This window comes from Mchenga conophoros, linkage group LG7 (assembly GCF_057382185.1).
Source record: "Mchenga conophoros isolate Kocher_MC1m ecotype Shallow Benthic linkage group LG7, M_conophoros_male_GT1.1, whole genome shotgun sequence".
NCBI classification, from domain to species: domain Eukaryota; kingdom Metazoa; phylum Chordata; class Actinopteri; order Cichliformes; family Cichlidae; genus Mchenga; species Mchenga conophoros.
The window spans coordinates 4,585,629-4,602,888 of record NC_140532.1 but is presented as its reverse complement, the minus strand read 5'-3'; the positions used below and the strand labels follow the sequence as shown (position 1 = coordinate 4,602,888).

The window sequence follows — 17,260 nt, the reverse complement described above, 5'->3', positions numbered from 1 at the left end:
TAATAGAGCTGACTTGTCTGCTTATCGACATCTGTCCTCACTGAAAGAAATCTCTCTGAAAGTTATAGAAAAACTCTCAAAATATGAACATAGAAGGAAAGAGAAATGGAGAAGATGTGGGACATGAAAACTACAACAGTACCAGTGGTAATCTGTGCTCCTGTTTTGGACAAGAAGGGGGTGGAAATGTCAATATATAGGAGCTGCAAAAGATAGGCATTGCTCATATATCAAGGAGGACTTCATCCATCAAGCAGACCAACACACCCTCGTGTTGTTTGTACTTTACAAACAAATTTAGGTACGAAAATATTGATAAATCGCTGATTTGTGTGCGAAGCATGCCTATGCATGATTTACACGCAGATTTTGTGCGTATACGCTGTTTTATTAATGAAGTCCACTGACCTTTCTGAGCTCCCTCCAGTACTGATGGGACAGTGGTTTGTCCTTCCCTGTTGTCATCCACACCTTCTCAGTGCTGTAAAACTCAGCACACACAAAGCTTATTCATTCAGCACTTCTTTCTGTATCAATCAAAACAATATACCATATGCTATTGCAACAGGGTTAAATAAATGTTGGCACATATATGTGAATTTCTGTAACAAGGTGGACAAAGTCAAGGACTGTTCGGTAAAATGTAAAATCGTTTTATTGTAAATGTTTTATTTAATTCTCAATAAAGCTGAAAGGCTTCAAGCCAGTGGTGTGTAATAGGTCATTACCTCTGTGAATAATCATTTCTCTTTATTGCAACACGCTGTGGCCAAGGTAGATGTGGAAGCAGCAAAAAGAAAACTGTCAGAAGAGTTAATTGTCTAAATATAAATGAAGCTCATGTGCCGCAGTAACCATTATCATCTGTGTGAAAGCAAAGCAGAAAATCCTTCTACTGTGGGTTTTGTCAGTAGACCTCATCATTGACTTTGGTAGCTTGTTTCTTTGTGTATAGACACTTAAAACTGTTATTCCCATTGAGGCTTTCAGAAACAAATAGCACATTTTTCAACTCTATTATCTAGACACAAAGTCAACAATCAATAAAGTGCCCTTTGTATATAAAGGACATAAAGAAGGAAGAAAAGAAACTCTCATCTGTGTTCTAATGAACGTGGCCTCTAATGTCCAGATTTTTTGACAGTCTTAAAAAAATTTTGATGTCACGTATGAGACCGTTTTTTAGGTTATGTCAACAAAAAACAAATAAACAAAAATCAACCATAAAACAAATGTAATGTGTCTTCTCTTGACAGAGTTCTTTGTGTATCGGACTTTTCTATGCGACGAATATAACAGCATGACTAAAAAGATCCATGACAGAATGACTAACACTGCTTTTAAGAGCATGCCAAACATTTTGCTGGGATGGAAATTGGAACTGGCTCAATTTAAAGCTTTTGACTTGAAAGTAATCTCCCCTTTACTTGTGCTTAAATAAACTATGAGAAGATTGCATATCAGAATGATTAAAGATGGTATGAAATTTATATCTCCAAGGTTTAGAAAATAAGATTTCTCCTGCCTCACCGCACAAAAATGCCTTCTGACTGTATGAAAGGTTAGTGGAGTTCCTGATCAACCTTGACAATTTATGTATTTCTTAGGAATATTTTGGATGACGAACTTTCTTTTAGCCCATGCTCAATAGCTTTTCAGCCTTCCCAACTGACAAGCAAACCCAAACCTAGGGGTTTTTTTTGAATTGAGGAGTAATCCTGGACATACCACGCTAAAAACCACATGAAGTGTATTTATGTAGAATTTATTTATGTAGAATTGCCCACAATTCTACATTGTGGGCGAAACAATAAAGCATAATTTTTGAAGTAAATAATAATAATTATAGTCAATTAAACTTAGTAGTAAATTGTTATTTTTTTCTAAAAATTATTAAAATTACATTCAATCAGTTTTAATTATACTAATTAATCACTTTATAATCTATCAATAATTTTTTGTTTCAGAATCTTTTTAATAGAATGTGGCTATGCTAAAGTAATGTTTGGCTTGTTTGTGCTGTTGTTTGTGAAACTAAAATGATACAATGTTTGCATAAAGATGGAAACTGGCCCGTTAGCCCATTGCTAGGTGGTTGCTAGGCAGCACGGTATATCATATATAGTTCTAGTACCTCAGATCTTGATCTGCGCATTTTAGTAGAGGGCGATCGTGGCTCAAGAGTTGGTTCGTCTTTTCGGAAGGTTGCCGGTTCGAGCCCCGGCTCGGACAGTCTCGGTCTTTGTGTCCTTGGGCAAGACACTTCACCTACCGCCTACTGGTGATGGCCAGAGGGGCCGATGGTGCGATATGGCAGCCTCGCTTCTGTCAGTCTGCCCCAGGGCAGCTGTGGCTACAGCTGTCGCTGCCTCCACCAGTGTGTGAATGTGAGAGTGAATGAATAGTGGAATTGTAAAGCGCTTTGAGGGTCTCGAAAAGCGCTATATAAATGCAATCCATTATTACTGTTCGTCAGATCGCATGCTAAAAATTTGGCGGTTATATTTGAAAATAAGTTCACCTTTGAGAAACAGATTAGCTCAGTTGTACAGCGGTCTTTTTTTAAACTGAGTTACTTTGACACAAAGACATCTGCTGTGATGCTCACACCTTTGATAAAGTCTCACAAGTGTCAGCTTTCTTTTTATAGATATAAAAAATATCGATATGTACTGATAAGTCAGCAGAATTATAATATTTCTGACTGTCTGAGGCAAAATTTCTCCGATTCAAATCAAATCGAATCGAATTGAATCGAATCGTGGATCGAATCAATTCAGGACCTTGTGAATCGGCAAAGAATCCATTCTAGAAGTCAGTGACGATACCCAGCCCTAATTAAAAACAATGAGGTGTTGTATGAGCAAAGAAGCAAACCATTTTAGTCTGTTCGCAGGTGGTTGCTAGGCAACATGTGTAACATCATAATATCTAATATAGATGAGAACCTTCAGGGGCCCAGGATGCACCTGTATGCCAAATTTGTTTGCTCAGCTCCTGCACACACAGCACACACAGACAGATATTTCATGTATTGAGGAATACTTCAACCCCACTGTTTGTCCAAACATAAGATTCATTTCTTCCTCCATCTTTGTTCGCATAATAGCTTTTCCCCCATGCTTTCACTTCTGTAAAGTGACTACTGTAAACATCACGTTCAACCGTACGCTAGTCACCCAGATGTTTATAAGTGCCCTACACAGCATTTACAACCTGTTAATAGTTTACAAGGTTTAACATCTGTTACTTTACAATAGCCATCCAGATGTTCATAGATAGTTTATGAAACAAGTTTCAAATACTAAGTCTACATTAATAATCACCATGCCATCATTTGTTACCACAATATAAAAAAGTGTTACAGCTAAACTCTTTTTGTATTATATATTCAATTGGGCCAGGTTACTGAGATAAAACCAGCAAAGGTTCCACAGACAGAAGCAAGGAAGAAGTTTTTGAGTAAAGACATGACGTTTTGATTACCTCAGCTGGGCAAATTTATATTCTCATCTTTATCGCTTGCAGGGATTTGATGAGTCACTTTGAATGTGACTAACGTGCCCATCATGGATGTATTTTTTGCTTCTCCACTCTTCTGTCAGTTCATGTTCAAATGATATCTGGTCAGCATGTTACTACTTTGAAGTTTTGCATGGTACAGCCAAAAAAAGAAGAAGAAAAAAACTGCACTTGTGCTCATGCATGTTTGTTTTTTTTTTCAACAGAAATGCTGAAGAATTTATTATTAATTCTCATTCAGGCAGGAATTTACAGTTTTATTGCAAAAGAGGCTTTTACACCAGACAATATAAGTGAAAGCAAGGCAAGCACCAAAATGATCTGTAGCCTTCAAATGTTTAAGTTATGTCCACTTAAAGTTGTGAATACTTCATTATACGGACTTCATATTACACCATCCTTCCTTGAAGATGTTTGACCCTCTGCGGGCATTCTGGCTTTCATCAGTTTCTCATTAACTAGTACAACATTGGAAAAAAAACCCACTTTGATGAAAAAATTAACTTTGAAGAATAACACAAGATGCTTGAAGAATAATATATGACCCTCATTGAGCCTTTAAAATGCAGAATTTACATAAATAATAAAGATCATAATTATTGACAAAAACTGAACTAAATTTAAAATGAAAAATTTAGCAAGGGGTGTCGTAAGAAAAACAACATCCAGACAGACATCACCCACGACCCTATTTTTGCTGTCTCATGTTTTAACATACTGCGCTAACTGAATGTCAAACAGAAGGAGCATGCACCTCGGGCTTTCAAAATTAGCATATTTTGGAAGAGGGCACATACCATCAGAGTAGTTGATGCTGTAACCCCAAACACTTGCACATAAGATAAGATAAGATAACTCTTTATTGTCATTGCACAATCATACATAGTACAGTAGTACAATGAAATTGGAAAAACTGTCCTACGTCGGCACTACATATAAAACAACACGACACGAGATGACACATCACAACGCAACAAACAACACAACACAGTATATTAACTTAGTATAAAAAAGAAGAATAAGTGTATGTGTATTGCACACTGTTATTATTGCACATTAATTATTATTGCACCTTGTTATAAATATAAATATTATTGTTATTGTTTTAAACATTGTTACCTCCCCCCTAAAAAAGTCCAGGGAGGTATCCAGTCAGGTCAGCTATTTGCATTGATCAGGGCTATTGCCCTGTTGTAAAAGCTGTCCTTGAGTCTATTTGTTCGTGACCTCAGCAGCCTGAACCTCCTGCCAGACGGCAGCAGCTTAAACACCCGGTGTCCTGGGTGTGTGCAGTCCCGTAGGATGCTGCGTGCCCTCTTGAGACAGCGAGTGCTGTACAGGTCCTTCAGGGAGGGAAGAGGATGTCCAATGATTTTTTGGGCCATGTTGATGACCCTCTGGAGTGCCTTTCTGTGTGCTGTGGTGCAGCTGGAGAACCACACACCGATGCAATATGTCAGCACACTTTCAATGGAGCAGCGGTATGACTACATGACTACTCAGCAGTAAGTGCAGTTTTTAATTTTACATTAATGTATGCAGCTCCTCCCATTAGGACATCTTGGGAGCTTCTTTTTGGTACAGAGTGACCGTAGTTCCATATTTATGACGCTGTATATGAAACATTAAATGCCCTGAAATTAATTGTGTAGACCAAATTTTGTGGCTACTGGTGCAATATGACTTTAGAGAAATATCTTTGCAATAATCAGCATCATCGCTAATTTAAAATGTAGATAATTAAATCTTCAAAATGATCAATAAAACTTGTTTAGCTGTATTAAAAAGGAGGCCAAACACGTCTTTACATGCAAATAAAACACAGTTTACAAGTAAACTCTTTATTAAAATCCTGATATAGCATGTTATGTTCCTGTCTTGCAGGCTGGTTGTCATTAAATTTTTTAAAGATAAATGAAAATAAAACTGAGGTTGTCATTTTTGGCAACTTTAATCATATCGACAGCACTCTGGGCGCCCTTTCCTCGTATTGTAAAACTCATGTAAAAAACCTCGGTGTCTCCATTGATGGTTCTTTTAAAGTGAATAAGCAGGTGAGTGCAGTAGTTCAGTCCTGTTTTTTTCAGTTAAGACAGCTAGCCAAGGTAAAGCCATACCTTCCGGCTAACGTCTTTGAGCGTGTTATTCACCTTTTTCTTACTTGCAGATGAGACTACTGCAATTCATTGTATTATGGTCTAGATCAGGCCTCCATCCATCGTCTTCAGATTGTTCAAAATGCAGCTGCTCGCCTGCTAACTGGTACCAAACGGAGAGAGCATATAACCCCAGTTTTAGCTTCTTTACACTGGCTTCCTGTCTCCTACAGGATCCAATTTAAACTTTTACTTTTTATTTTTAAGTCACTTAATGCCCGAGCCCCTCCTTACCTGTCTGAGCTCCTCTCTGCCTATGCTCCAGGAAAAACCACGAGGTCTAGCTCAAAACGAATGCTGTCCATCCTACGGACTAATCTCAAATCCCGTGGTGATAGATCCTTCTCTGTGGCAGGTCGCAGACTTTGGAATAGTCTCCCCTTAAATATTAGATCTGTACAAACACTTGAGCAATTTAAATCATTACTAAAGACACATTTCTATGCCCTGGCTTTTAACACACTATGACCCAAGCATTTTGGTCTTATTTGAATTAGTTTAGTTATTGTTTTAATTCTTTTATTGTCCTATTATTGTTTTATTGTTATTATTGTATTACATTGTTGCTTTTTAATACCATTTTTATATTGTTAAGCACTTTGTGCAGCATCGGCTGTTTGAAATGTGCTATATAAATAAATTTGACCTTGACCTTGACCTTAACATATCTTGTGATATGAATACCAAACAAAACCTTTTCCTCATAAAAAAAATACTGCATGGCTAAACATTTAAATTTCACCCAATCTATACTTTGCCACTTGGCCAGAAAAGTGTGAAAAGAAGAGATTTCAACATTCATTCAAATGCCATCCTCAATCAAATGCCTCAGTAAACAATTTCCCAATGCGTTTACTTTGTCACTTGCTGTTTTCAGATCTTATTTAACACAGCATGGTGTATATATTATAAACTATGGTCCCATTCCGAGTGAAATAGCTAATAAAGCAAGGTATGATTTCTGAGTTATATGAACATGCATTGTCCTTGGGTTCTCCATTAGATCTGTCCTGGTTCACAGTAACAAAATGTAAAACTGGGGTGTTACCACAGTGCCTGTGTCCATAATTTGTATACAGTCTATGGCATTTTGTTTAACCCAGTGACAAAATGAACAGTGAAATATCTGTATCATACAAATGTTCAAAGACACTTTCAAATCTACATTCAGTTTATGGGTGGCAAAGGCTATACCAAAGGAGGTCTTGAAAAGACTTCCATTTATAGTCAATTAACTCTAGAGTCTGGCTTGTCAAGAGAGGGAAAACAGTTGTTTTAGCTAGTTAGAATTTACCGTGAATTTTACGATTGTATAGCACTGGTCTTATACCATATATTGCATTTTTAAAAACAGGCTGCTTTTGACTGAAAGTGTGTGGGTAGTGCCTGCAATGAAAGGTCTTCCTGGGGTTTAAGCCTTAAGCTGCAGAATTGTGGAGGATCCCAAAGATAGAAGTGCATGATGCATATAGCTCTCGTCATGTGAATGCCGGGAAGCTACTTCTGCCCTTGCCTGTGGCTCTAGAGAGAAGCACACACATCACTGAGGAAATGAGGATGGAGGTGAGGGTAATGTGACGCTACAACTTTTTCTCCTGGTCCGAAGCATCGCATACAGCAGGCAATAAAAAGAGGAGTCAGTGAGTCAGAGGTCAGCTTGTGTTTTCTGAGACTTTAATACTGTATTCACTGATAAATTGGTTGAGGTTATGCTTGATTATGCTGAATAAACTGCAGAATTGTGGTATTTATTATTTAATGAGCATTACTGTTTGAAAGTAATTAGATGAAAAATATCTTGTGGATATGAAAGCTTGCTGGAGACATGAAATATTTTAAAGCAATTTTGTTAAGCTTATTTAACAAAATTGTTAAATTAAACTTATTAAATGTTGTTATTTTTATATGCAAAACCAAAAAGAGTAATTCATAAACCACAGTTGTTTTAAGTGAAATTGAAAATGTTTAGCTAAATTATTTATTTTCCTTTCCCAGAAGGCTGCACACTACCAGTATATCTCTATTCAACACTTGCTCCTCACTAAATCCTCCTCTTTTGTGCGGGTGAATAGAAGTGAATAGGGCACATTTTTTCTCAGCTCGAAGCAACAAACAAAAGGGATGGAAGAAGTTTTAGAATTCGTTTGGCTGGAATACAAGAAACATGAACCCAGGCACCAGAAAAGAGACTGTAGCTGTCAGGGGCCAGCTAGAAAAGATCCATTCATCCATCTTCTAAACCGATTATACTGCTCAGGATATGGCTGGGCAATTAATGGAATACTAAAAATTTACACATAGGTATGTTTGTAAAATGATTTGTGCCACACACTTTACACTTAAATCCAAAACAACCTGTTCAGATGCCCACACAAACCCTACAATAGAAAACAAACTCACAAAAGAAAAAAACAGCCAAATGCTACAAAGGTTGCAGGGTTAACAGCAAGTATCTGAGATTACATCTGAATCCTGTGCTCAAACAAACAAACATTTAAAAAATAGTTTTGTCTAGTGGTAACGTGGCAACAAGAACCGTGTAAGTAAATAACTAAGTAAGTATTTATAAAGCGCTTTTCTCTGGCATAAAAGTTGTAAAGTGCTGTTCAAGAATTAAAGTACCAAATCAATAGAGAAGCATGTGGAAACTGAATGAAAAGAGATAGACCTAAACAGAAAATGTGAACAGAAGGCAGTTTTAAAGTTAAAACAACAAGTGTATCCCATCCCATTTGTCTCTATAGTGCCTTTTAAAAATATTTTACTCTTTCTGCAATATTTGTCATTTTTTTGCTGTATTTGCATCTCTTTCAGTAAATGTGATTTGCAGTTTGCAGCATTTTCTTTTGTAAAATTGGTTTCCTTAGTTTGCTTGTGTTCTGTGTATTTGCCTTAACACCCCCACCCACCTAGCCTTCCCTGAAATTCAGCCCAGATTTAGAGAAACAGATGCAGACAAGAAAAAGTGGCTGCAAAAGACAAAAAAGAAAGAAAGAAAAAGAGAAGCTGTTGCAATCATGGGTACCCTATGGCTTCAGTAAAAACAATTCAGAAGGGAATAAAGCGCTATGCAAACACAGCCACTTTGTTCCAGCATGTTTAACACAATCATGTAACAGAACATGGTGGGTGGAGGTCCAAGTCCTCAGACACATCAGCCTATTAAATGTGTGTTCAGCCCATCATGTTTAATTTGGTAAGTGACTTTGATAGCAAAGATGTCTAATACTTAAGCTATTTAATATTTAAGTTCAAGGTAAAAGTAACAGTTAACCATGCTAATAGAATAGAATAGAATAGAATAGAATAGAATAGAATAGAATAGAATGCCTTTATTGTCACTATACAGTTGTACAGTGAGATACAGAGTATCTCCAACTCAGTGCAAATAAATTGGGGGGGCCACATATATACATATGAACAGTATTAACAGAAAAAAATATATAAAATGTACAATAGTGTTATGTATATACAATTCTGGTTATTGCACATAGAATTTGGTATTGCACAGGATTATAGAGGGAAATAGAAAACTGGGGAGGGGGTCTGTGTTATTGGTGTGTGTATGAATTAAGGGTGGTTATGGCCTTTGGGAAGAAATTGTTCTTGAGTGTGTGAGTCTGTAATACTGTATTTAGGTATTATTGGATACCTATACAGGGGTTCAGAGGAATTTTAACAATGATACTGGTAATTGGTGAATTGAAAATCTGATGTAGCAGCTGATATATTCTCTTTCTTTCGGACACACAAAACATAGACAGATTTCCCTGACGTTTGTTACCTGTAGTTACAATGTCTTTACTAAGGTAATATGGCAGTTATGTACAGTTACTCATTTACACTTTGGCTAGTGATGCTTACCTCAGCTGGTTGTATTTTGTTGCGTTACCAACAGGGAAGTTGCAGAGTGCACGCTAATAATGTGTGTATGTGTTAATCCCCGTAGGGAAATTACTCCTCTGCATTTAACCCATTCATCCAGTGAAGCAGTGGGCAGCCACCGATGCAGCGCCCGGGGAGCAGTGTGTAGGGACGGTACCAGGCTCAGGGGTACCACAGGGTAGCCATTCAGTGGAGTTGAACCCCCAACCTTCTGATCATGGGGCAACAACTCTGGCGGGTAAACTATGTAATGTCCACACTTATAAGATATTTGAAGGGTGTTTCTCCAATCTCTCTGGACTTTTCTATTTCTGTTACAAATGCTGGTACCGATATCTTGGCAAATACCTAATATTGACCCTGCCAGTATATCAATCAGGCTCTAACAAGGTTATGGGTCTGACACCAGAAATTTGAGAGACAGACTGAAAAATTATTAATACCTAATTTTTGTATTTCCGAAAAGCATTAATACTCTTATTATTGACTTAAGTACTGTGAGTCACTAGTAAAGCTGGATGGGTCCTCCACAGTGGTGTTAATCCCAGCATACAATCATTTAAACACCAAATATCCTAAAACTGGAAACAGTACAGACACAAACATTTAATTGTATAAACTGAAAAAATCAAACAATAGATGTTTTCTCAGGACTGGTATTATGTGTAGCAAATAAATAAATAATTATATATAATTTGAGAATCACTGAATTTTCTTTAGATTTTATAGAGCTTTTAAGAAATTGAGCATTGATAAACATTTTAGGAGTGTGATGTATGTAAGTACTACAACTTCATTATCAGCACAATATGTTGATTTACTGTGTTTTTTATACTTAATGTAAGATTTTCCATAAATGTAAAACTCAATTTCCAAAACAGTTGGGATGCAAATCAAACCTTGTGTCACCCAGCTGAGGTAATAAAGGCTGGACAATTACAAAATAAAACCTGGTAGCGTATTCCATTATTAATGCTAATTGGCAACAGGTCAGCAGTATGATTGGGCATAAAAAAAGAGCTCTGCTGGAAATACTTTCAGAAGCATAGCAGAGGACACAGGGTAAAGAGAAGGTGGTGCAACTTGAATTTACAGTTAACCTTCTGCGAGTGCAATAAAAGCTTTCAGCTTAATCCATCTAAAACCAAAGATGGACAGATGCCGACCCCAGACATATGAAGCTGATGGCAAGCCCTAGCAGCTCTCCTGCTGCGTTAAAGCTGAGCCCCCCCACAAGCATAAGAGGACTGGATTTGACCCACACCTCATTTCAAAGGCAGTGGAGGAATGTTATTATGTGTCTGATTTTTGACTGTAGACAACATAAAAATCAAACAGAAAAAGAGAGACATCAACTGGGAACAGCACAGAATCTGGCTTTAGCAGAAGGTAGAATCTCTGATCGGATAGGGTGCATTATGCACACGGAATCCATCAAGGCATCATTACAGACAGAGCAAAAGATGCTGTTCTGTTATCCAGATGAGGTCTTTTTAGGGAAGGTCTTGCTTATGTCAGGAAGCAAACAAAATTCTACACGTGTTCTCAAATGGCCTGCTCTCATTTAAAGCCTAATAGCCATTGAAAAAATAAAAATACAAAACCCTATATCAAAACTTTTTTCATTTTAATACTGCTTTTTAAATTTTTGAGTATAGTTTGGGTGTATAGTACCTACAGATAAATGATGATATTGCTGCAAAGTCTGCAAAAAACGTACCTACCGCTTCATTGAACACAGTTTTTGACAATTTCTGCAGTGATGCGGATTTCGGACTGGAAGAAATGAGCAGAACTTGAGGTCGTCTACCATTTCTAATTGTTCTGGGATGAAAGTGCCTGCATGTGTATTTACATGCTTAGCGTGTCAGCCATTCTGAGCCGAGCAGAGTCCGTGGTGTGCGGCACCGGAATCCCTGAGTTAATAGATTTTTGTCCCCAGTGCTTTTAGCGTGTTGATCTCCTGCTGATGGCTTCACACTCTGATTTAAGCACAGAGATGGGGGGTGTGTGGTGGGCGGCTTTGAAAAGAGCCTCCTTAACACTGCAAACATTTGGCTAATGTACCTCATTACTTCCCCTTTGAGCTGATTTTCATTTTCCATTCACTTGCTGCTAAAAAAGCACCCCTGAAATTCCACGTCTCACACGGGCCATTGATATTTATGCTTGCAGACGCAATTTGCTTAATTCCACACAGAAATATTTGTATCTTAATTTCTCCCCTCGATGAGAGTACAAGGAACAGGGGATGCATTAGAAAAAAACGGTTGTTAATTATACTGTGTGTTCTGTCTTAATTTTCTCCTCTCACGGTCCGCTACTGTATGTTTTCTTTCCAAACATAGATTCTCCCACCATCTTTTGTTGTGCTATGCTGTGTGTTGTGCTTCCCCTGTGCTCTTGTCTCTGCAATGTTATTTGGCGTTCTGTGCTAACCATCACACAATGCTCCTTCTACCACGCTGCCTCCTTCTTCCCTCTCTATGTCTCTTTCCTTCTCTCTGTAGATATTTGTGTTTCTGTAGCTGTGCCTCTCTCCTTTACTCTGTTTCCTCTCATCCCCTTCCCACACACCCTCACTGTCCTTGTACTGTGGGCAGTGTATATGTGCACAGAAGCACTTGAGACAACTTTTTTTCATACAGGCAAGCCACTTAGCAGCTTTATATAGCAAGTACCCAAGGAGAGGATTAACAGCAGGAAACATCAACAGAATGGCTTGCAGTGATAGAACACACATGCATAATACTGCACAGACGTGTGCGCATTCACTTGGAGCTACACCATTGTACTTACTGAGCCTTTGCCAACCACACATTGCACCTCTGCCATCCAACTTTTTATGATACATTATTATGTTAGTCATCCAGCATATGCTCTTATCCATATGGGATTCTATTGTAAAATATAGACCAGCCTTTCATCACACTGGGCACAGAAAGCATATTTGACATTAAAAGATCCAGTGGAGCCTGTGAGCCCCTGCCCATTATTTGATCACATCTTTTGTCTTGGTCAGGTAAGGCAACTCGTGTCGGTTTGGTGCTCACAGGGCATCATTCACAGCATCTCCCTATTTAGATCAGAGAGGAGTCGCATGCATTTGCAGCCTCGGAACATGCGGCGTGCACTCTCTTTTGCCCGTACACACGTATGGACTCTCACCTTGCACACGCAAACGCGTACACGCATACAACACAAACACACTCATACGCACTTACTACTACATTCTTCATTATCATTCCAGAGCTGATAGGCTCTAATTATCTGCCTTGGCTCTGATTAGTCTCTCTGTAACAAGCTAATTAGATGGAGCCTTGTAAAATCATCACCACCATTACCACAGAGACATGCCTGGGAAAGACACCAACAAGCAGGAGGCGAGGAATGTGTCTTGCACCACTCCCCGCAAAGATTTGATAGTCAACTAAATGTTAAGTGCTGGAGCTCTGATTTCTTTTGATTAAGTGCCTTTTAAACCTGTCTACTTTGCAATAGAATCTTTATCCTTTCTCATTATTCATCACGAAAGGATTGTTCCGTCTTACAGAGCAGGATGATCTGGCTTAAAGCGCATAAATTGCCGCTGTCAACATTTTAGGAGATAGCATCTGAACATTGATTAGTTTCTCTGCCCCCACGATACAGTGGCTATTTATCCAAAACGAACTATCGTCAGATCCCAGTCAGAACTTTCCTCTCCACAGAGCAACTTTAAAGCCTGAGCAGAAAGCGAGATTAATTCTCTCCTCTAGCTTCTTCCTCTCTCTGTTATTATCCCTCCAACAATCCTTTTAGGAGCTGTCACACACTTTATAGCTATTGTGTTTCAGTTGTGAACACTCACAAGCTAGTATGGAGTGTAACGTTGCATTTTTCATCAAAACGCATCTTAACTGTAAAAGAGTTCCAAAAGAAATAGGAATTGTGATCTCCGCATCCACCTTCTCTTTTCCAACTCATTTGAGCCAACACAAGGTGCTGTCAAATATTTTCATGCAGTTTGAAGACTTCATACCATTTGCTGTGTGCATGTACTCATTAGAGGTATATAGTTTTACATTATCAGCTATAATAGACTTTGGAAAGACATTGTGTTGCAGAACATTATGGAAACCAGCTAGGTAGAACTGCTTTATACAGACAGCACATCTGTCGAGGCAGCCCTCAGGTAGTGAAAGGATGCATCGCACACTCCTGCTGCTTTTGTCTTGGATTAAAAAGTACATACATAGCCTGTGGATAGAAACATGAAACCTTTTACATAATGGGATTTGAAATCCATAGTTACTTTTAGCCTTTAGGTAACTCACCTCTGTTCCTAAGTGTCCATGGTGTGTGTTTGTGAGAGAAAGACAGGAAGATAGAAAGAGACATGCAAGTGTGTGTTTGAGACGGGATTGCTTGCGCATGTGTGGGGTTGTGTTCAGATCTGTATGTGCATGCATTTGTGTGTGTCAATGTGTTTGTCCTGGCAGGGGGTTTTTCTTTTCTGGGGTGAGGCAGATGGCCTCTGTGTATTGCAGTCTACTGAACTGTTTGGCACCTCTTCTGACATATTCCTTCATGCCACGTTGACACAAGATCACAGCCAATATTTGCGAAAATAGTGTCTTAGCCTACAATTCTGTGACTTGCTCCACATCGCAGGAATAGATTCTGCAGAAAATGTGTCCTAGATTGGGGCCTGTGACAGTGTCGCGAGTTTTTCTTGTGAACATTGTTTCCAGATTGTGTCATTGTGTTTAATGTGGATAACGATCCCTTACTATCAGTTCCAGGAAAAGTCACGCTATGCTTCTGTCATAGAGACACAGTTTTACACCGCCTCTCCTTGGGTGCTGTTGTGCTCTCTTGCTGTCTGCCCCGGCTTAGGTTGAGCGAGTTGGTAATTGGATTCCTGGAATCTTCTTATTCACTTCAGTGAGGCACTGTGCAGGCGACAAAGTGCCTGCAGTCGTGAGGCATCATCCCCACGCCCCTGTGGGAAGATCAAGGTAGCTTTACCCTAGACATGGTAGATGAGACAGTGGCTGAGGCTCTCTCCCATGGGAACCAAGGTGTCTGGATGCTTGGATGGAAACCCTGATGGAGAATGAATGGATGATGTCATATCCACCGTCCTCAACCCTGGGGCCAAACATACCTCCTGACATCCACTTACAACAATTTCCTGAGCTTCTGGCAGCTATGGTGTAGCAAAAGAAAGTGGAAAGATAGCCGTTAAATTACTAAGTTAAAGATAGTGTGGTAATTGACTTTGACCAGACCTCTGAGCTGAATTGAGACTGTAGCGGTATCAGTTTCACAGTACAGGCACAGAAAAAAAACCCATTAACATTTAGTTTAATCATGCAGTCCTGGTTTTTGCTATCTACTGGAGAGGATGTATATCTCACATACCTGTACCCTTAGTTGACTCTATGCTTGTTGGCGCTTCACATTCCCCTGGCAACATGTCTCCCTGCTGCACACTCAGTTACATGACAGCTGTCACTTTTTGTAACCAGAGCTCCATCACTATCTCTGCACTATCCTCCAGGCCCAGACTGGTACCTGAACAAGGTGAAGTTGAAGATCACTGATGTCAATGACAACGTCCCTGAGTGGAGTATGAAGCCGTACCCTTACCTGGCTGTCGTATCCCCTGAGGCCCCTGCGGGAACGTTTGTCTACCAGCTCCAGGCTCATGATGGGGATGAGGGTAAAAGTGGAGAGGTGGAATACTTTTTGTCAGATGGTAAGCTTTCTGCTGTTCACACACACACACACACACACACACACACACACACACACGCATATAGAAGGTAAGTTGTATTAAAATAGATTGTGTTGTTGTTAAAATAAGTTGACAAGCTATAGAGACTTGAAAATAAATGCAAGTAGTCAGACACCAATTCTCAGACATGACAGCCAGAGGCATTCACACATTCATTCATGCATTTATAGGTTCTTTAGGTGTCCGTTAGATTCTCTATCTCTCTGTCACCCTATTTCTTTTTTCTTCTGTATCTCTGTCCCTCTTTCTTTTTCTACACACACATACACAATCGCAGCAGTCAGACACACACACACACACACACACACACACACACACACACACACAGAGCCAGAGGCCTTCGCACATTTGTTTATGCACTTATCATGCACTCTATCTATCTCTCTAATTCTCCATGTTGCATACGCAGAGTAAATTCTGCAGACACACACGCTAAAATACTCATACACGCATTTGGCTGTTGGAAGTCTGCCATAGTAGACCCCCTGGTGGTTGAGGGGATAGAGGTTTGTTCACATGTCAGAGATTGGGGGATGTGCTAATCTTGCCAATGGGGCTTTACAAAACACTACTGACTTCCCTCTGACTCGCATTAGTACATCGCACAGCTTCACGTTTTGACTTTAAACCACAAATACTACAAAGCGGCCCTTGTCTTTGTCTCGCCCCTTGTCTATGCTGAGAACTCATATAAGCAGCGACATTTGTCAAAGCAGCTAACATAAACTTAAAAGAACTAGATTTAAAAAAAAACAGTAAAAAACGACCCTCTTATCCTATGCTTAATTTTAAAAACTTGAAGATGAGATGAGATGACAGTAGCCAGCCTTCAGTTGATCAGTGTCACCCTGATTGACCCAATTTTTTTTAGTATTCAACGGCAGCAGAAAAAGTAAAAAAGTGCCCTCCAGAGTTTTTTGCTTTTGTTTTTTTTTTTGTATAGAAACACTTGGTTATGTTTACACACAGCCTTCCTCATCCTAATGCATGGTGTGCATCCTTGTGGTTTAACAATAGTGTTGGACGGATTTTTTCACCCATCTTTTTTAAAATATTTAGAGTCTTACATTGATTACTTCCATGTTTACTTGCTAGCATTCTTCCTTCACTGCCTTTGGCACACTGATACCTTTGTTGATGCATTGCTCCTACCGGCTGTCAGTCTGTGGAAGAGTGGGAAACCAATGGCAGGATGATCATAACAACAATGGGACTCAGTAATTAAAACATTTCTCCATAGCTGCTAATTAAAATTTCTACAAACACCGCAGTCAGACAAAAATGTTTTATAACTTAAGGAAAATAGAAATTGAGTAGCTTGATGAAAACTTAAATTGGAAAGTAAAAGTAGCCACTCGTCAGTATAATTACTAATGTTTAGAAGGTGAAAGTCATAACTAAGAATGTCTAAAGAGTATATAAAAAGGAGTTTGGTCATACGCTATATTTCTCACAATCCTAACAAATCTTATCAAACCTGTGTAACCACTGCCTGATTTATTCCTCTGATCCCAAAACCTCCATATATTTCCAAAATAATTTAAAAAACCCATCAATAAGTCATTAAGGCATACTGCTGAAAGGGAGACATTTCCTTTGTTACAATAAACATTAGCACCGTGGTTCATTTTGAGTCATTCCCATATGCATTGTTCTGTTACTTCATTGTGTATTAATACATTTTTATTGCCTATTTTATGGCTTTTTTTCTGTGTGATTTTAAAAATCTTTGTCTCCAATATTTACAAGTTGGCTTGGTTCATATTACTAAGTCACATTATTGAGAGAATTAAGAACACAGTGTTGGATTTGGCATTTTATAACATTTGTCAACAGCCTGAATATTATAAAACTTATTAATTACTGCAATCCCCAAGGCATAAAGTGGGGACACTACATAAAATGTAAATTTAAA

The 17,260-nt window shown here is 38.8% G+C and overlaps 1 protein-coding gene across 1 annotated transcript in view; it reads left to right on the top strand.

Moving 5' to 3' along the window:
• LOC146569377 (neural-cadherin-like) overlaps positions 1 to 17,260 on the top strand; it is a 101,973-nt gene that overhangs the window by 24,414 nt on the left and 60,299 nt on the right. Inside the window, exon 2 of the mRNA XM_085281637.1 lies at positions 15,109 to 15,306. Within this exon, the coding sequence (XP_085137763.1) occupies positions 15,109 to 15,306 (198 nt within the window). The remainder of the gene's footprint in view (positions 1 to 15,108; positions 15,307 to 17,260) is intronic.